The 21,447-nt window shown below is 36.1% G+C and overlaps 1 protein-coding gene across 4 annotated transcripts in view; it reads right to left on the minus strand.

Annotated features, from left to right (window-relative positions):
- Positions 1-21,447, minus strand: part of STAG2 (stromal antigen 2) — a 127,712-nt gene that overhangs the window by 10,002 nt on the left and 96,263 nt on the right. For 3 of the 4 annotated variants that reach the window (XM_036740365.1, XM_036740367.1, XM_036740366.1), the window contains exons 25-32: positions 16,735-16,874; positions 15,617-15,718; positions 15,049-15,197; positions 12,983-13,111; positions 11,611-11,816; positions 8,137-8,326; positions 7,928-8,041; positions 2,826-2,952 (exon numbers count right to left, since the gene is read on the minus strand). In XM_036740365.1, coding sequence (XP_036596260.1) covers positions 2,826-2,952; positions 7,928-8,041; positions 8,137-8,326; positions 11,611-11,816; positions 12,983-13,111; positions 15,049-15,197; positions 15,617-15,718; positions 16,735-16,874 — 1,157 coding nt within the window. The remainder of the gene's footprint in view (positions 1-2,825; positions 2,953-7,927; positions 8,042-8,136; positions 8,327-11,610; positions 11,817-12,982; positions 13,112-15,048; positions 15,198-15,616; positions 15,719-16,734; positions 16,875-21,447) is intronic. The other variant, XM_036740369.1, reaches the window with a different exon arrangement.

The following is a 21,447-nucleotide window of genomic DNA, read 5'->3' on the forward strand; positions in this document are numbered from 1 at the left end:
GCAAAAAAAAATATGGGTAGCATAGAGCTGAAGCATAAGAGAGACAGGGAGAAAGCCACAGAACAGCTACTTATCTTTGATGAGTTCAAGTTACTAGGCCTAGACAAATTACAACCTAGGATACCAAAAGAACTGGCAGATATTATTCATAAGATCACAGAGGAAAGGCGCCAGAAAAATGGGGAAGGGAAAACGTCCTGATTACAAAAAGAAATCAACTGGAGTCTACAAACTACAAAAAGGAGGACTTAGATTCCTCACAAAATTCTAAAATACATTTTTAAAGAAATGGTCTAACACTGCTGTTTGTCCTTTGTTCTCGAAGAGGACCATGACATCAGGAAGTTGATGCCATTACTTTCAACTGAACTGGATTTAGGTGAGGGAGGGCTGTGCTAAGTCACCAGCCTCACTCTCTCCTCCGGAGCCATCTGTGACCAGTGACAAGATATATATCAGGATGACTGGAGATGGCCCCCACAGAAATGGCGTAGATAGAGAGCTAGAAAAGCAACAATCATCAAAGAGCCAGTCTAACTTCACTGAAAACAGGTCATACCAGACTAACCACAGTGTCGTTTTTGATTGAGTTATTAAACTCAGGGGAATATTGTATACGTAGCTTACCTAGATTTGATGGTCCTTCATACTGTTCTCATGGAAAAGACAGAAAAATGCTAAGAAATAATGAATTCAGAACTGAACGAACAGTCAGACCCAAAGGGTTAATTAAGGGTTCAACGTCAACGTGCAAGTCATCAGTAGAGTAACCAGTGATCTGTACATGACCTTGTGCTCTCTCTCTCTCGCTATATATATGTATGTATCAAATTTGTACATGACAGAGCCAAAAGAGATAATGTACTGTGTGACAGGATGCAACATGGCAGAATGTCACCCTCATCTATTAAGAAAGGATAACTGTAGAAAAGTCAACTTTTATCAGAAGGGAGAAGTACAGCTAGACAGAAGCCCCAAGCCTTTTCATGGAAGGCAAGCTTATCTTGGAATGCATTCAGAAGAGCACCAGGTGTCCAGGGCTAGGGAAGTGATAGTCTTCTACTATAGTCTGTCCTCTCCAGATCACACCATGAATATTGTGTTCAATTGTAGACATTTTATTTTAAGGACTCTGATAAGCTGAAGATTATCCAAAGGGAAGCAATTAGGATGGTGAAGGGTCCTGAATTCATTCCATATGCTCATCAGCTACAGAAACTGAAAATATTTAACCTAGAGAAGAAAAACCTCCTTCCAGTACTGAAATATCATGTACAACAGGATAGGTACCACAGAACTGCCAAAGTGAAAAATGCCCACCACTGAATGGCTGCCACAACTAAAAGGGATTAGATTTTTCCTGCTAGGCTCCACAGCATGGAGCAGAAGTTAAAAAAAAAATTAGAAGCAATGAGTACAAAGAGACTGAATTAGTATCCTGAAGTAGAAAATCCAGAAGTAGAACGGATTGCTTCTCGAGGTAGTGGGCTCCCTTTTAGAAGATCTTCAAGCAAAGCCTAAATGATCCATTGATATAGAGGGCCTGGTTCTGATTTAGTGCCCAAGGTGCCTTCCAGCACTGATTCTGGAGAATACTAAAATCTAGAAGGTAGGAGGAAAAAGAGGTAGTAAAAGAAACACAGATAGCACTGTGATAGAGAGAACGGTTGAAGGAACACGGTCACAGAAACCAAGGGCCAAATTAAAAAGATATGAGGACATAGGGGAGGAGGTCCATGTATCCACAGCAAACTATCAAATGCCACCCAAAGGACTCATTGAATTTATTCATTAGTAGGTTATCACTAAACTCTTCTTTCTGAGTTGCAGTTGAACAGTAGAGACAGGAACAAGACTGCAAACTGAAGATGGGAATAAGTGGTAAAAAAAACTGGAAACTGAGTCTGGAAGTAAGATTTTGGCAGCAAAGCAGAGAAAGGAGATGGTAAAAGCAGCCTGAGGGAGTAGAATTGACAGTTGTTTTCTGTTTTCATTTTAGGATGGGAAGAAATGAGCAGGTCTGTAGAATGGAAGAACAGCTTAATGTATGGGGACAGACTGAAAATGTAAAAAGAGGGAAAAAGAGATAAAGAAACCTCAGAGGTAAAAGAAGGATATGGCATAAAGGCTACATATCTTGAACTTAACTTTGACATTGAGGAAGGCCGGTTATTCCTCCATAAAAGAAAGGAAAACAGAGAAGATAAGTGGCAACACAGAAGTTTCAAGGAGAAGTAAAGATCACAAATGATAAACTTGGAGTCAGAGCTGAGATGACTTAAATCTTTAATCTTCCTTGAAGACAACAAAATACCCTGCTCTCAAAAGCAGGCATATGTGTAAAAACAGTTTCTTTAGAGCATGTCTCTGCTCAATTTTGCCTGAAGCTAAATTAATTCTCTTATACCAATTCATTTGCAAAAGTTCTTAATTTGTCTCAAAATAAGGTAGCACTGAACCAATCATATATATTTTGATAACTATTATACTCTGGATAATATAACATTTTAAAACAGAAACAGCATTTAAACACACATGATTAAATCATCTGGATATTTTAATTTACTTACTTCAGCTATCAGAATATAGGTTAGGGATGCTAAAAAAAAAAAAACCTAGATGCAAATAAAATATCTGCAAATGAAGGACCTGGAGGTTATCTTGACCTGAGACCTAAAGGAAAATCTACAGTATGTTTCACTAACAGTCACAAAAATTGTTCAGTTGAGGGTATCCATTGGTACCACCATTTCCTACTAATAATGAAAGGAAACAAAAGTCTAAAATTATTGAATCATCTTAAAAGAGAGAAAAGAAATATTTACCAAGTCTATATCCATTGTGTCAAAATCCATCCCCTCATTAAGATCCTCAATCCTCCCTTCTGAAGACATCATGACATCTTCAACAATTGGTTCTTCATCATCTTCCATTAGGCTGGTACCACGCCGACTAAAGGAAACAAAAATTAAATAGTCACGATTGGAAGTAAATATTATGAAAGATTATTGGCAAAACAGAAATTGATTAAATTTATTCTAAAAACACAAATGCTCAAATGTCTATAATACCTCAAAATTTATGTTTATTTTACTTTGCTCAGAGAAATTTAACTATGACTAAGTTTTGTTATCCTCTAAATGTCAATGAAATAATCTTATGTGGGTATCAAATAACCCTACCAAGCAAAATTATTTTTGCGATTAGTTAGATAGGCAAATATGTTTGCAAAGTACTTTCCTAACAAAAACAGAGGAGGAAAATGAGGTTAGGTGACTCATCTACAATCATACAGCTACGTAAGCACCTGAAGCAATTGAGCAAAGGTCTTTTGACATCAAGTCTAGCACTCCACCCACTGTACCATCCTGTCTCTCAATCAGTCAGTAAGCATTAATTAGGGACTATGTGCCAGGCACTGCATAAAAAGAATGACAAAAGTGAGGAAATAATTCTTAAGAGTTACTTCATTCCAGCTTCCTTAAATGAGAGCTTCCCCAAGACATAAAACCATTGAAGTTCTTTAGAATACAGAGAGCAACTTCTCTCATTGGCAGTTTGTAGGCCTTATATACATACCATTTAAGGCTGTGAAAGTGAAAATGGAAAAAACTATTGGTAAAAGCTAAACTGAGTATTTTAACCTTAGCTACAAATCATGATGTCTACCAACTGCTCATGTTCAGAACTGGGGTCCAAACATGTTACCACAATTACGGAGACTCAATTTTACAAAGAAAAAGCTAAAAGCAGGGTAAAGAATTTCCGAACATGGAAATTTATATAGAAGGATTTTATACTATTTGGTCACAGAGAGCAAAACTAGAAATCAATTAATGAAAGTTGCAAGGCAGATTTTTAGTCAAAATAAGGCAATCCTTATCAATTAGCAACCCATTCCAGAACCAGAAGAGGCAACTCTGAGAATGTCTAAATCCCTTATCATTTGTTACGGGTGTTGTACAAGATGATTCATGCTTCAGATAAGGGTTGGACTTAACTAACGCTTAAGAGTTTCTTCCTGATCCCTGATTCTAAATGGCATGTAGTGGAAAGTAATTTTTAAAACACTGCTTTTAAAAAAAAAAAGCATCCCTCTCTAGAAACTCACAAACTTAAGCTTGGTTGGAAATTCAAAATCCAGAAAGCATTCCAACCTTAAATAGTCACAGAATGAAAGTATGTTCTTTCTAATCATGATACAAAATATATTCTTTAAGAACTGTCTGTTGTTTACTGCTTCTTTAAGTGTTTATAAGCAGGTGCCAACTATGTTCCCCCTTATTCAAGTCATCAGAGAATTGCCTTTTCTTCCAGTTTAGTATTTTTTCCCCTTCTCTACTCAACTGCTAGAGAAGTACTCTTTATTTCATGCCTAGAGTAGTACTGGCAGGACCACAGCAAGAAGAAAGAGGAGGAAAAGACAAACCCCAATGTAGCAGGCTCCACTTCTAGTTCAACTCGAGTCTGATATCACTACCGCCTGTAAAATTCTCCAGCCTTAATCACTAGATCATAGATTTAAAGCTGGAAGGGACCTGGTTGGTCTAAACCAACCAATTCATTCAAAAAAACTGAGGTCCGGGGAGATTAGACAGTTTGTCCAAGATCAGGGACAAAGTGGAAGAGCCAGAATTTAAATATTGGTCTTCCATGGACAAATCTACTGTACATCCACCAATCACCAGGACACATCACACTCACCCAATGTACACAATTGAGAGTCTAGATATTCTATGAAATGTAAATTATTTTTATTCAATCAGGGAGAGCCCACATGCCAGTTAAAAGGAGAGTAACAGAAGAGAAACGAAGCAACATTTTTATTCCCTCTATGGTTTCCATTTTATTGCTAGTGCTAAAAAGAAAAAAGGCAAGACTTTGGAGTCCTTAGAAGAAAAGAAATGAGATGAGAAAGACCTAGAAAGAGGGTAAGGAGCAAAGTACACAAAGGCTTAATTCTGGAAGAAAACTACAGAGTTCCCTTTCTCTAGGTTCTTACCCTTCTCATGCCATTAAACCACATTCCCTACCTCTTCTACCAATAATCCTTTTACCTGAGGCTTCTCTTTAAAGAGAATAGAACTACCAGATGGGAACAGAGTTACCACAAGTAAAATGGAGCCAAGGGAAGCCATATTCCTGCAACATGGCCAGGGAAGCAGAGGCAAGGTGTGGGGTTGAGTAATTAATGGTCCTGTCAGCAAAAATTGGAACACCAAAACCATTTCCCAAAAAAACACTTCTTACATGGGGTATGGTACACTATGGGTTAGATTTTTATGAGTTAGCCTTAGAAGCTCAACCACTCTCAATTTTATTTTGCCTTAGAAGAAAATGTATTACAAACATGTATTACAAACTCTAAATAACTGATACAAAAAAACTTTTGGAAAGATCCCAGCCAGATCAAAGTTTCAGAGGGAAAATGTCTTTTACTTATTATGAAATGTAATCTTTTACACAGAAAGCAAAGAAGACTTTTTTGTAGCTTCTCAATTCATTGAAGTTAATTGTCTTACATTTATGTAATGCAAAAATACTTTTACAAAGCACTCTTAAATGCCTTTATCTATTTGGCTCCATAAATCTAAAATGATTAACTGGGAATTGACACTCAGGATAACTAAAATGATAGTAGGAATACTAAATTGCCTTTCAGTAATTCAAGCATCAGTGACCAGAAGAACTATATCCATGGCTCCTGAAATAAGTGGCAGATATGACCACTAAATCACTGCCAGTAATACTTGAAAGAGCATGGAAAACAGGAAAGGGAGCACAAAATAGGGAAAGCACAAATATTCTTATGATTTTCAAAAAAGTTAAGAGAATAATCTGTAAAGTGAGATTTGATTTTGCCCTGGGAAAATCGTAAGTTTGATTTTTTATCTGAATTTAATAAACACCAAATAAAATAAGCATTTCATTATACAAAGAACATTGTAATGAAACAGCAAATCTCTACCATGGAAAGTTTGCTAGTCTTATATAATAAACATGTAAATTTCAAAGCTGCCCTGTTTGTGTCTCCTTTTAAACTTCCTTCTGTTCTTTAAAGGGTACTTTAAAAGTGTTTTGATGACCCTTTTTTTAAAAAAAAATGTTGGCAACCCAATGCATACCCCTCCTTTCCTTTGCGGGGTGGAGGGAATGGGGGAATCAAAACCCTTTTAATAAATATGCATAGTCAAGTAAAAGAAAATCCAACTAGGATTACAAAGGGCAGCATGGCTCCTGCAAGAATACCAACATAATTTCCATAATTTCACAGAATAATCAAACTAGTAAATGAGGAGGACACTATGAATTTAGTTAACCTGGATATTCACAAGGCATTATCACATAGTATCCTTCCTTATGGAGAAGATGAAAGATATGGATTAGATGAAAATATGACATAAGGATTCAGAAGTGACTGGGTAACCAGTCTCAAAGGGTTGTTTATGATAGGTCTCTAGTGGAGTATTCCACAGAAAACAGTATCATCAAGGCATAGATATGAACTGGGAGGAACAGCCAATATACTGGATGACAAAATAAGTATCCCAAAGGATCCTGACTGATCATAATAATGGTTAGGAACAGAGAATGGACCACCTGATGAGGAAATAGTCTGCCTATGCACTTCTAATCAATAGCGATAACAACCACCACAGCAACAACAGCTAACATATAGTGCTTTTTATGCGGCAGGTACTGTACTAAGTACTTTCTAATTATTATCTCATTTGATCCTCAAAACAACGCTGCCAATTTACAGATGAAGAAACTGGGTCAAACAGAGGTTAAATGACTTGCCCAGGATCACATGGCAAGTAACTGTCTAAGGCTAGATTTGAATTCAGGTCTTCTTGACTCCAGGCCCAGTGTTGTATCCATTGTGCCAGATCTCCTAGAGACCTTAGAGAGGTTTAGTGAATTACCCAAGGTGATACTTGAATCCAGGTCTTGCTGGTTCTAATGCCAGTCTTTTAACTAATGCAACAGGATGATTCTAATAAGGGTCTTTTAAGGTGATATTTAATAAGTGTAAATGTAAAGTTGGCACTTGGCTACCAAAAAAAAATTAACTTATTAACATGGGAGAAGGATGGTTAAGACAGCAATTATTCTGAAAAAAAAAAAATCCAGGGTTTAGTGGACTGCAAGCTCAATGAGTCAGTAGTGTGATGTATGATTTGGGACTGCATAGGGGAGCATAGCTTTTAGGAATAAAGAGGTGATAGTCCTTTTGTACTGTGCCCTCATCAAACCTTCTCTGAATTACTGTGTTCAGTCATCATGGTCAAAGAAGAGTACTGATAAACCGGAGAATATGCAGAGGAGGACAATCATGAAAACTGTCAGGCCACGAGTATGTCATAAAGACTGGTTGATGGAAGTAGGCATGTTTAACCTACAAAAAGAATACTGAAGGACTATCTTGTGGAAAAGGGGTCTTTGGCCTCGACAGTACAGAACCAGAAGCAATCAGTGGAAGTTTAAAAAACTAATTTAGGCCTGATGTCATGAAAGACTGTCAAATAAAGGATGGGATAGTTGGAGAGATACTGAGTTCCCCAACCTTAGAGATCTTCAAGCAGAGGTTAGACAGCTACTTGTGAGGTATGTCATAGTGGAATTTCTGGTGTAAAGTTTATACTAAATGGCCAATGAGATCTGGTTGTTCTCAACTTTCAGATTCTTTGGCCCCCATGACAACCCTGTGAAACAAACAAGGCATATATCCGCATTCTTCAGATGAGTTATCTGAATGATTTGATGAACATTTCAAATATATTAACTAAGATATCCTAATACTCTGACGCTCTTTTCACCACACCAGGATGACTGCTGAAAGGTTTAGACCAGGCACAATTTCAAGGATGTTAAAATTGAATTAGAGAAAATCCCAGACTTACAAAAATATGGCCCTCTCACTTACATGGCATGCTGAAGGTTAGTTCGCAGCTTAACATAGCTCATTGCTGCTCTCTCCTGTTGCTGCCTGGCTGCTTCTTCTTGTTGTCTTTGAGCTAACATCCATGTTACCTGCGTGCTTCAAGGAGAATTTTATTCTTCTTTAACTGAACTTTTTTTTTTTGGTATGTTGTTAATAATTTTAAAGCACAGAAAACGATCAATCGTACTTACTTGTAGTCGAGTGGTGTAGGATGGTGTTCCGGCTGTATCGGATAGACACCCATGTAGTTCTCCTCTGGTCGTAATCTTTTAGGCTCTCTCATTATAGTTGAAGTAAGCTGTGGTGTCTGCATCATAACAGGGGTGTGCATTGTCTGCTCTCTATTCAACCACATGCTATCACTACTACTACTTTCTTCAGCTGGAGGGAAGAAAGTAAGTAACGTCAATTAAGCATAGTGACCAACAGACATCATAAACAGATTTTATAAGATATGACCAGTCAAAATAGCCAGACCTACTCTAGCATTAAAAGTTCATTTTTAATCATCTATGAGAGAGACAGAGAGAGGGGAGGGGGAGAGAGGGAGAGAGGGAGGGAGGGAGGGAGGGAGGGAGGGAGAGAGAGAGAGAGAGAGGGAGAGAGAGAGAGAGAGAGAGAGAGAGAGAGAGAGAGAGAGAATGTGTGTGTTACATTAGTTATCTGGTGCCCAACAGATCAGGCACAATGGTCTGATAATATGAAAGTCATCACAACATCCCTGATAATATGAAGGTCATCACAAAATATATTGTATAGGAGAACACATATTTGTAGTCACAATGACTGATAGCTACAGAGAAAACAAAGCACTGCTTGGTGACTACAAAAAGTCATTTTTTTTAGAATTCAGAAGAGTAAACAGACATCTTACTTTTTAAATTGATATCCCAAGCTCTTGGCACAGGGCCTGGCACATAGTAAGTGCTTAATAAATGCTTTTCCATTGATTTATTCACTTGTCAACTCAAGCTATCACCATTTCCAATGAATGTTTCAATCAATAAGCATTTTCAATACCTTGTCATCATAATAAAACCAAAAGAATCAAGAAACTACTTCAACCAGCAAACATTTCATTTCCTTTTTAAAGAAGGCAAAAAAATTCCGTCACTTTCGAAGAAAAACTCATTTGCAAATTTCGACAGAAGATGGGGAAAATTATGAGTAATACTATTTTATAAAAGAGCAAGAAGTAATGGGGAGAAAGGGGAAAGAGTCTTCAGAAAGTTTGGGGTAAGTATAAATTTAAGACCTGGAGCATTTAATAATGAAAATGGAAGGAAAATAATAGAAATCTAAAATGGAAAAGATCTGTCAAAATTTCTGTAAACTTTTTCATCAATATTAGTGGAGATACCACATTTGGACTCTATAAAAAAAAACAAAGAAGAGAAGCTAGACCAGACCAAGTAAATAAAGAGCAGGCCTGTGTAGTACGTGATACAATTTTAAGGGCACTGAAAATTGATTCTCATGACATCTGAAAGAGACACTGCATGATAGGAAAAAATAGTGTCTGATCCAACTACTAAAAAGAAGTGATCCAGTGAACATCACTTCTTTTTCATCTTAAGAAAATCTGAGAATAAAGAGCATCCCTGATAATATGAAGGTCATCACAAAATATATTGTATAGGAGAACACATATTTGTAGTCACAATGACTGATAGCTACAGAGAAAACAAAGCACTGCTTGGTGACTATAAAAAAGTCATTTTTTTTAGAATTCAGAAGAGTAAAATGTTACCTTGTAGACTCTGATCCAACAGAGTGTATAGCCTATTCAAATGTTAAAATTTTATTACTCTATAAAATATGCCAACAAAAATTACCATGATAATACTCTTATTGTTAGTATTAAGTGAGGCATAAAAAGAGATACCCATGCCATCAGTACATATAGATTAAATATCTGGCAACTCAAAAATAAAATCATTTTATGCTAAAACAGTGAAGGAATGAGTTATAACAATAATTCCAACACAAGAAGAGTCCCAGAGAATTAGCAGTGTATACCACCAGAATTTTAAAGAGAACCCAAAATGTTCCTTCTTATGAAAAGCAACAAGGGAGACTTTCAATGCACTGTGCAGTGCATTGGAGCATACAAGATAAAAAAAGAGTGTCTTCCCACAAGAAGCTTACAATCTATGCCTTTACAGATAATGACCACAGAGAAATGAGCTTGTGAGGGTCAAAGGGAATTAAAGGACAATAATTTTATAGGGGCTGATGAGAAGTCCATACATAGGATGCAGTGCCAACATACTCCCGATCTATGGAAGACACATCAGTATTTTATTACATTCTTTAAAATAACTACAGAAGAAAGAGATTCAGTACAAGAAGGGTATCACCCTCTACAGTGCAACCTAATAAGTAGCAGCAATAGTCAGAAACTAGACTGTATCTTATTTCTCTTAAAAGATAATGAGCACAAAGGATCCACAGAACTAAGCTTGAGAACTGAAGAATAGCTTGAAGGGTCCTACCTTACCAAATGTCAGACACTCAGAGCAGAAGGAAAAATATTTATAAAATAAATACTCCAGAAAAACTTTTCTCTCTTAATATTAAATAATGCTAAATATGTAAAATATGAGTGTCTATTATCTGAACCTTAAAACCTCAGGAATGCCATTGATCTAGCCTATTGTAAGTCTACAAACTGTACAGTGCTCTAAGGAGACACTGAACAGAAATATCGAATGGAACAATCAATTGGCTTCCCCAACACAATGCACTGTGAGAGCTAAAAACCACTTTATTTTATCAATACAACATTCCCTCCAAAGTCACAGAGAAATGGGATTTGGATTGTTTAGGTCACTGTTCTCCGTTAGCAGAAAAACAGTAACCCATTTTAAAGGAAAGAGGTATATTGAGAGTAAATGAATTATACAGACTCTCAAGCAAGTTGCTAGGAGATCGGTACCCATTTTTCACTGCTTTATTCCTTTTAAAGAATTATATTTCATTTTTCTTGTCATTAGGTGCTAGCTGCCAAATCCTGGACAGATGTAATTAATAAGGTAAGTTCTGTAAGTAGGCTTCATCTAAAAAGCAGAAGATGCCTACAGCCTAAACCTCCAAATCACCAGATTCACTCATTTTCCAGTGATAAAGGTAAGTACGGCATAGTGAAGAGTAGGGGCAGGACTTGAAGATCTAGGTTAAATTCCTGGCCTGACATTTATTGGCTGTGTGATCCTGGCAAGTAACTTCACCTATTTGAGCTTCAGTCCTCTCATCTGTAAAATAGATTATCTAAGAACACTTAGTGCAAACTTCATCTGCAAGATGATCAAATGAAAATTCAAAATATTAACTAAAGGACTAAGAAGCCAAGAAATCTATACAGATTAACATCTCATGACACATATTATAGGCAGTAGTCTGCTATACATAGTATGAAGGGACTCGTGGACTAGAAGACATGAATTTCCATTCTTGTCATTGGAGAAGTCAGTTGGAATAAGGTAATTTTCAAAGAACCATTCCAACTTTTTCATTCAACAGATACTGTAAAACACTAGATTTGTCCAATCAAAATTGAAATGCACCTTTAAAAAAAAAGTAATGTTTTCACATTGAGGGTATAAATGTCTTCAGGGATAATAAGAAAGGAAGGAGGGATACTTAATGAAGGAAGGATACTTAACCTTCAGGTAATTTTCGTTTTCCTGTTGCTGGCTTTGTTTTTTTATTCCTCACAGTTGATCCCCGACTGCTAATTCCACTGATGACTGACATGGTGTCATCATCACCTCCAGCTAATAAAGAATTCCTATAAGACATCAAAGGTAGCCACACATCTTCTCTTCGGAGTGACATCTGGAAGGTCATGAACTTTTCTAGATAAACATACCTTAAGGAGAAGTAATAATGATTACAAATGTTTTCCTATTCAAATAAAATTCATACATCATCACATAATCCTAGTGGCTTGGAAACTAAAATCTGAGATGGAAGGAGCTTGCTAAAGTGTTTGGCACAACACATTTTACGTTTCAACTGTAAAATCTTTATTATAAAATCCTTTCCTGTAGTCATGTTTACCTTCAAAAAGATTTCACTAAGATTATGCTGCTGTGTTAAAACCCACATGTACATACATATGCACACATGCACAAATATATAATCCTTTTCTTCCTTGTCTTCCCCCCCACCCACCCAAAAAAAAAAAACTTCCAGGCAATGTTAACCATTTAGTTTCTTCAATGTTTTGTTATACAAGACATGATTATTCCTCTTACGTGAAAAATTCGAAGACCAGGTTTAAGTGATTTGGTTCAATTTAGGGTGTATAAGATACAGTGTCTATGCAGGATAGAACAATACCAAAGAAAAATACTCATCACTTCAACTGTATGGATACTGTAAAGGATTGCCAGGTCTTCTCTTTCATGTATGTTGTAGAAGGGCTCTAAAAGTCATTATTTGAGACTTTAATAAGACAATACTGCGTGTTTGATTCTCAGATCAATATCGTATTCTTTTTTTCCCAGGTAAAAGAAAGGATAAGTCATAGAAGATACTGCACTTCATCCAGGTTGTCTACAAAGTCTCTCTAAATTAGAGCATGTAACTGAATTAGTCCCTTCCCCCCCCCAAACCAGGGGTGAAGAAAATCTATATAGTTGTACTGCATTTTTTGAGATTATTTTCAAATTTTAAAAGGGATGAGACTTTCAAGATAAAGTTTATTTGATACTATTTCAATATATCTAAGGAAGCTAACTAGAAACTCTCTGAATACCTCTCTCAACATTTTAAAAAGGGATACTGAGCAAGTAAACATGATAGTCTTGTTTAAAAACATCAACAATATTCTTAATAGATAAAATTGTTCAAAAATACAGTTCCAACAGCTTTAAGCTAGGAGCATACCTATGCTTACTGTTATTAGAGCATATTAAGCCTTAATGCAATCCTGGAATTCAATGCAAAGAGAAAGCATAAAATGCATAATGTCTTGCTTTTGAATTCCCAAAATTAAATATATTAGTTGGAGGACAGATATTAAATACTTACACTGTTCTTTTATCTTGTCGGAGAAGTTTAGAAGAAAATTCACTCAAAATATCAAGAAATGCCAAATTTAAAGGTGGATGGCTTTCACCTTGTGGATTAGGTTCCTTAAATGCAAATTCTATCCCATCCCTAGAAAGAAAAGGACACAATGAATATCTGAAAGAGTATTATTCAAATGTGATATAGAATGGAAGAAATGTTTCTGGATAATTTTTCCACTAACAAGCTGGATAGAATGGATTTATATCTGTGTCTCTAGATTCAGATATACAAATAAGAAGTGGATGAAAGAAAAACGGTGACAAGTGAGAAAGAGCAATTATTTTATTTCTTGATTTACTGGCCAGGATAATCCTATCTTTCCTAAAAACAATACAGATATGGTATAATTATATCACATCTGGGATGTTCTTTGCATCTCACCCAGGAAGAATTCAAATCCTTCCAGGTAGGGGACTAACCCAAAGAAACTGAACATTCTACATTATAAGAACGTTAGGATAGTATCATACTATGACCCACAAGGTAGCCTGCAGAGGCTGTAAGTAGAGGATTTAAGGAAGGATACAGACAAGAATCACATTGAAAAAGGCAGCATGCATGGTGAGGTTGCAAACTACACTTGTGTCAAGAGTAGCCACGCTGATGAAATCACAAATTCATAGTAAAATAAAGCAGTTAAGTCAGCTGTAGAAATGTACTCTTTTATGATCAAACCATTTACTGACGTTTAGGTAGAGAAGGGACAAAATGGCAAACCAGCAGTAACAAAATGAACAAAAAGTTCAATAACAGTGTAACTAGACTTCCCACAATGCCTGGAGTGATACCTGGGAGTACAGCAATACTTCAAAGAAAGAGGTTGCACTCCAATTACAGACACACCAGCAGTGACTTTATTAAGATAACGAGAAGCACAATATATTCTAAGAGGGTAGGAGAGGAGAAGAAGCCCAGGGTTACTAAAGGAAAATAATACAAAAGGTACGGATCTTGGAACTCAAGGGCAAAGGTAGGAAAAGAGTTCAAATTAGGAAAGGTGCCTTGACTTGTAGTTGTAAATGAAAGGTCTGAAGGTAAGACAGGCTGCCTGACAATGAATGCAAGCTCACTGTTTTGGGAGTGGGAAAGAGTACTTTTGATATCAGTAATTGCAGGGGACTCTTGCCAAACAAAGAATATCGCCTGACCTGCTTTGTAATTTCTAAAATTCTTTTAATTGGAGAGATAGGGATGTGGGCAAAGTCTTTCATTACATAAAGGTAAAAGTACAGGTAAATAGATAAAACAAGTGTCTATACCTAGGTTAGATAAATCATTGAGAACTGCTCATTCAATATAATACAACTGATATCACATCATGTGCTATTTTACTAAATAACGGGGCATAATTACCATGGGATGAAAAACAGTTACAAGAAAGGCTACTGAGGGCACAAAAGAAACTTCCCATACTACCCAACGTTGCCTACGATCAGCACTCTTTACTTTGAAGTAAGAAGAAATAGAAATTGTACAGAGAGATATTTGTTGTCATGCCTGAATGCATGTATATCCCTACTTCCTATGATTTATGAAGATTTGGTGTGTGGTTTATCTTATAAAGGAGCTTCATTTCCAGATTCACTAACTGAGGTATCACTAGATCTACTTTTTTAATCCTAAGAATGGAGAATTTGTTAGAAGACAAGCCCATATACTAAAGTATATATCAGTCCAACAATTTTCTCAATTCTGAAAAAGATTCAAATCTCAATTTTAAAAACACCTGCAATATATAGAGCGTAGGACAGTGGAAAGAGCACTAGATCTGAAGCCAAGGAACCAGGATTCTTGCCCCAGCTCTACCACTTACTAACTCCATGACACTGGGCAAGTCACCTTCCCGTCTCTGAGCCTCATTTTCATAATCCATAAAATAAGGGTGATATTTGAACTCCCTACCCTCACAGGTTTGTCATGAGGAACAAACAAGTATATGTATGCTTAAAAACTTTTAAAGTATTATGTTAATTAATGGCAGCCATTATGGTTAGTAGAATTCAAGTAAAATATTGGGAAATTACTTGTGTAACATGGCGATGGCTTCTCTTGTTTTCAACTGATCAAGTCCAAAAGTTAAAGCAAAACGTCGTGCAAGTTCTTTAATACCACTGAATGTTGGTGAAGATCTGTCAAAATTATACCCATTTTCTTGTATCATTTCGTTGAAAAGCTGTTTGGAATCAAAGAAAAAATTTGGGGTTTTTTTGGGTTGCTAATAATAATTAGTATAAACACTTCTATACCTAATCTGTAATCAATATTTAATATCATACAAATTAATAAAGAAGCACTTTAAGCTGGCATCAGTTATCCTCTTTAGATCTTTTTAGTTAAGCCAAGGCAATACTATTTCCTGGTCGTTTCAACACAATTATGAACCTAATGTATACAAATATAAAAAGATGAAACAAAGCCCAGCACATTACATGGCTATCAAACTAGAAGGGGTTATTGCTGTTCTGAATTTTTTCTCTTTAGAGGCAAATTGGCATGTGATTTATTTAGGGAAAAAAAGGTTTCTTGGTTTGAATATTAAACAATGTTTCTGAAAGAATCAATAATTAAATACTTAAAATTATTCATTCTTACCTGCTGTAAACTGAGAATAAGCGTCTTTGCACACTGGATTTTGTCTATCTGCCTTGTCTTACTCATTGTTTCTTTTATAATATCTCCATAATCATTGTAATACTAGAAAAGAAATTTGCATGTATTAAGTGAACTTTACATCAAAAAGAAACATTTGTGATTGGTAGACAGACAGTAAAGGATAGTGGAAAGAAAGTTGAGGTGGACATCAGAACTGTATTCTCATTCTGGCCTTGCCACTAATTAGTTCTGTGGTTTTGTGAAAGCCACAAATTCCCAGACTCAGACTCCACACTTCTAAATGGGAACAAATGATGCCCTACCTACCTAGAAAGGCTTATTGTAAACAATAAATAAGATACGCATGGAAGTACTTTATAATCCAAGGTCAGCTGATAGTTTGCGATAAATTTAAATGTTATTGTTTATCAACCTGGAATCTGGAAAAGGGAGCAGGAATGAAACATTTGTACACCCTGTCCAAGGTGAAGAAACACTATCTGGTGAAAAAGAAAATTCTGATCAATAGAAAGGTATACTCAATGGGAGAACAGAAATAATCTGGGCTTTATTGTAGCCTAAAGTACCTCATAACACTATCCAATTCCCTTTGCATTGATTCCATACTTACAATGTAACCGTCGAAATTGGTAATTTGGTTTCCCAGCTAGCTTGGGGTGCACTGGGTATTGAGAATTAGTATTCTGGTTGCAATGTATCTCCCACAGTAAATTAATAAATTGGCATTCTGGTTTATAAATCCCTCTTGTGAATTTGGTTAGCATAAATTATTCCCCTAGTACCTGATCACCCCTGGGTAATAAGATAAAAATGAGTTTCTGGGCCTGCAAGACTATAGTCCAGGCTCCAAAATACTAACAATAAGCTCTACAATCTTACAAAATAAAAACCCAAATTGCCTTCAAGCAAAAAAGAAATGCCAAATATCTTTTCCATGAAATGCTATTATTTATTTACTAAGTACCACATGCAAGTCAGTTCTAGTACAACAATGAAGGAAGAGGATGGGCCAGGGAAAGGATCAAGGTAGACTTCATGAACAAAATAGTACATTCTCCAAAACAGAAAGATATTCTGTTACAAATATTCATATTTACCTTCATGTACTGCTTGAAAATATCTGCAGCTGTATTCATTTCCACCACAGTATATACAATTAGTTTACAAAAAGCTGCAAGTAAATTTCTCCGCTTGTGCAGTGCTTCAATTTTACTTGCTTCATCATCCTGCTGTCCATCTGAAAAAAGTCCGAAGTATTAAACTATGAGATGTTTTTAGTTACTTATTCAATACTATGATTTAAGCTAACACTGAAAAACATCTGTTCAAAAAAAGGATACAAGTTTCTTACAAATCTGCTGGAAAAGGGACAGTGAATTTTCCCTAACAGTTAAGTTCAAACCCACTCCTCCACTCAAGTCCTCCCATGATGTCTCACTGTCAAATGGAGGTGAGCCAGGATTCTCAAGCTGTGCTGGCAGAGCCTGGCAGGTCCTAATAAGCCAGAAAGCCTTTAAGAATGGTCCCCATAAGAACCAGCCTTAATTACAAAAAGGCTTATCTGAAGTTTGGGCCATAGCATATCAGTTCTAAATGATCAACTCCCAAAATAAAGAGGGGGTGTGGTCTATGCTTGCAGAACTGAAACCAATGGATAGGTATATACTCTTTGAGAGCATTTTTGTTTTCATTTTTAACGAATTTGAGTTTTATACATAGCTTACAAACAAAATATAGGGAATATAATTTTTTTCTGACAATTCAAGATCACTATTATAGGTATCAATTATTGTACTATGCAGTAATATAATGATTATGGCTGGAGTCAAACATTTAAGATGATTATGTCACTATTTGTCATCCCAGAATGCTCTTTTTTTTTCAATCCCTATCTGAGTTCTGTAGACTTTTATCACCTCCCATGCTGTTTAATTGCATTCTTACTAAAGGTAGCATGCCACAGGAAAAGCACTTGCTTCCCTCTACTTCCTCTTTCTAATTTGAGACACTTAATCTGGGAAAAAAGATAATTAAGCTTGTTCAAATGGTACCTAAGCTAAGAGATCAACACCCACAAGGAGCTCCACAATGAATCAAGAATATAGAACCGCACAGAACTGCAAGAGTTACGCTAAATGACCTCAGAGATCCCTTACCAATATGGCGATTCTGTGACTTGAACTTTATGATGTCCAAACAAGATGATCTCTGAGGTCCTTTCTAACTTTGAAAATCCATAGTAAAGGATGCTACTCTAAACATCTTTGTTTAGTTCCGATTACCTCGTGTATTCCAAAAAGCTGAAAATACATACATACATACATACATACATACATACATACATGCGCGCGCGCGCACACACACACACACACACACACACACACCCCCTATTGACCTCCAGGGAGCGAGCCCTCATAATTACACATTTTGGGAAAATCATAAATTATGTTTGTTATGTGACGAAAAATCTTTAACCTACATCTTTTTAAAATCTTAACAGTCCTATATCTTTAGATTCCAGCTTACAATAATTTATGGGTATGTATGTTTATAAACATGCTGGTATTAAGTTTTAAGTAGAGTCTAACATCAAAAATGTGAGAAATAATAAAATCATCATATTACCATTACCTGAAAAGGCTGTAAGAGGAAAATCAAATTGTCTTCGAAATTTTGGTTAAATACAGAGACCTGGCATAATTTTTCCCCAGAATATTTTGTATTATCTTGACTATTCTAGAATAACTCAGAAACCAATTCTGAAAATTACTTGAAGGTCTATTTATAATATCAAGAGGTATTTTTAAAAGGGATCTAGAAGAAATTTATTTTTTTTCAGAAATAATGCTACATAGTACTACATTGTTTTATTGGAATTAATGAAATCTTTAAGTGCCAAGATAAGTAAAAGGCCCTACTGAAAAGTCAGAGCATTTGAGCACTATATATCTGTATCCATTAAGCACTTAATGTATTACAGAAACCAAAAAAACAAAACAGCAAAAAAAAAAAACCCACTTTGCTTGCAGTTACAGTATTCTGGGCTATTAAGTATTTTTTCAAAAAGAAAAATGTAGCTCAAAATCTTCAGTAACTATACCTTTTACCTGAACTTATATTATGAAGATTACCTGCACTATTGTTATCATCATCCTGGTCAATGAAGACATGATCCAGAATAAAGCTGAGCAATTCCGACTGCAATGAAGAATTCAGGAGTGTATACTAGGGGCTCTAACATGTCCCGTCCTCCTGACATAATCTGATGGCTGGAGATCATCAACACATCACAACAAAATAGTGAAGGCCCTGAATAAAGGAATGAAAAATTTTATAAATCAACATTTCTAACTAAATTTCTACTCCCCACACAAAATTCCCAAAACCAATATGACAGTTACTTGAAAACTTTTGTGAGACATTGAAAAATTTTTGTATTGCCATACGGCTGCTTTTAGACATTCTGAAATTTAAACACTTTAAAGTACTGACAACTGACAAACGCTGGCAAATATCAGTACATTACAATTAAATATGTGATATATAAAGAACATGCTTAGGTTTTGCAAAAATACGTAATATTAAAGGCTGCAACAGCACTGGAAAAATGAAAGAAAAGTTAGGCTTCCCAACTTCAAATACTTCCTCTCTCAATTTCAGTCAGACTGTCAATAAGCATTTATTAAGGCTTAAGGTGCAAGCCCTATGCTAAGTGCTGGGTATACAAAGAAAGGCAACTGACAGGCCCTGCACTCAAGTCTTAAGGGGGGAGATGACATGAAAATAATTACATGTACAGGCTATGGAAATGATGATGAAGATACAGGGAAGATACGAACATATACATAATCTTCAGGCACAATCTTGCATAATATATTACAACTGACGGGTTAATAATATCATTAACATCATTATAACTTACTGGCTAAGAAAGTTTAGGGAGGTGGCAATCAGAATCAAAGGGCAGATGAATACAGTAAAACTTTGGTGACAGGAATCATAAGGTAAATGGGAAAGGGGAGATTGAGTTACTGACCCTACCTCTCTGGCAAGCAGGGAGAACAGATAACGTTATATGATGGAGAGAGGCTTCCAATGGGAAAGTACTGAGGATTTAGAGAGTAATTTAAAAAAAATAGATCACCCCTGCCAGAATATTGTATCCAGAATGCAGTATGAGTCAAAATAACTGTCTTAAGTCACCAGATCAATACATTTCCAGAAGGTCATATGGAATGACATAAGCATCATATGGGCTAACCATGGGGAATGTTTTCATTACAGGAAAACAATAAGCAAAATAATTGGGACAGTCAAAGGAAGAGAGTCATATTATATGTACCAAGGATACAAAGTTCAGGTTGACTAGTTCTCGAACATAAATAGTCTATTCAAATAGAAAGGATCAAATCATTTTGCAGTTTCAGAGACCTACTTTTCAGAAATTATCATGCCAAAAAGGAAAATATAAGTCACTCTTCCCTTTGTTTAAAAAAAAAACAACTTTTAAAATTGCATATTTTAAGAGGAAATTCTGATGCTAAGAACAGGCTACATTACATATCCTGGACTAGAAATACGTAGTCACTGAACCTGACATAGAAAAACATTTTAAAGTACAGGAATTCAAAGTATTTTGTAATTTCTTGCATTTGACCTAAAACATTACCTTAACAATGGGAAATAAATGAAGAATTATTACAGCAATATTTTGCAATTTTATCATTAATATTAGTATGCCACCTAAAAAGATAAGCCAGTCTCCCTAGTCTGTTACAGGTTCCCCCAAAATAAACTCTTAGAAGACAGGATGCAGTATTTTGGTAACCATTTTGGATCCTACAAGAATGATGTGAGGTTGGTTAATGAGAAATAGCCAAAATATTTTCATTCGAAGGTAAGAGAGTCTGCCCCTACAAGAGGGGAAGGGAAAGGGGAGAGGGAGGGGAGTGGGGGGTGACAGAAGGGAGGGCTGACTGGGGAACAGGGCAACCAGAATATATGCCATCTTGGCGTGGGGAAATGGGGAGGAAAATTTGTAATTCAAACTCTTATGAAAACCAATGCTGAAAACTAACTATGTTAAATAAATAAATTAAATTTAAAAAAAAAGAAGGTAAGAGTAGTCAACCACCTAAGCTCCTAGAAATTCCATCGACAGCTATAAATACGACAACACTTTTTTCGTCTCTATCAAGGTGACATTTAGGATTGAGGTAGGGGGATCATCACAAATCTAATTCTAACCAAGCAGCACAATGGATTTTATCAAACTCTGGGACAAGTTCCAAAGCCTAGATGGCTGAAGGAAAAGAGGAGATAGTAATGTTGTTTTTTAACTTCCTGTCTGGTCCCAATGTAAAAAACTGTTTTGTTCATGAAGTACTTTTGAAGGGTCAACAGGATCCTCAAGACAATGGTATCAAATCTTCACTCACGTTTCAGTCGAAATCATAGTCACTTTTTAAAATACAGCATGTTTCCAAAGTATGTGCAAATTAGCTTTCATATATCCCTCAATATACAGGAATAATTGCAAAAGCTATCGCAAGGAGGGGGCCCTACTGCCACTTCTTGGAATTCCTCATATGACAATCCCCTTTGGTTGTGGCTTGGGAATAGCATCCCATTTCCATATTGTCCCAAGGGTGACATCTTCAAACTCTTCAAGGTATCCAATCTCCTCTCACTTCAAAATTTTATATACCTAAAGACAGATATGATATTTGGTCTTTTCCTACAGGGTATGGAGGGGTGAGGGATTTGGAAGGGCAGTACAAGAGTTTATTAAAGGGGGTAAAGAACAGGGG

Source organism: Trichosurus vulpecula, chromosome X, assembly GCF_011100635.1.
Source record: "Trichosurus vulpecula isolate mTriVul1 chromosome X, mTriVul1.pri, whole genome shotgun sequence".
Classification (NCBI taxonomy): domain Eukaryota; kingdom Metazoa; phylum Chordata; class Mammalia; order Diprotodontia; family Phalangeridae; genus Trichosurus; species Trichosurus vulpecula.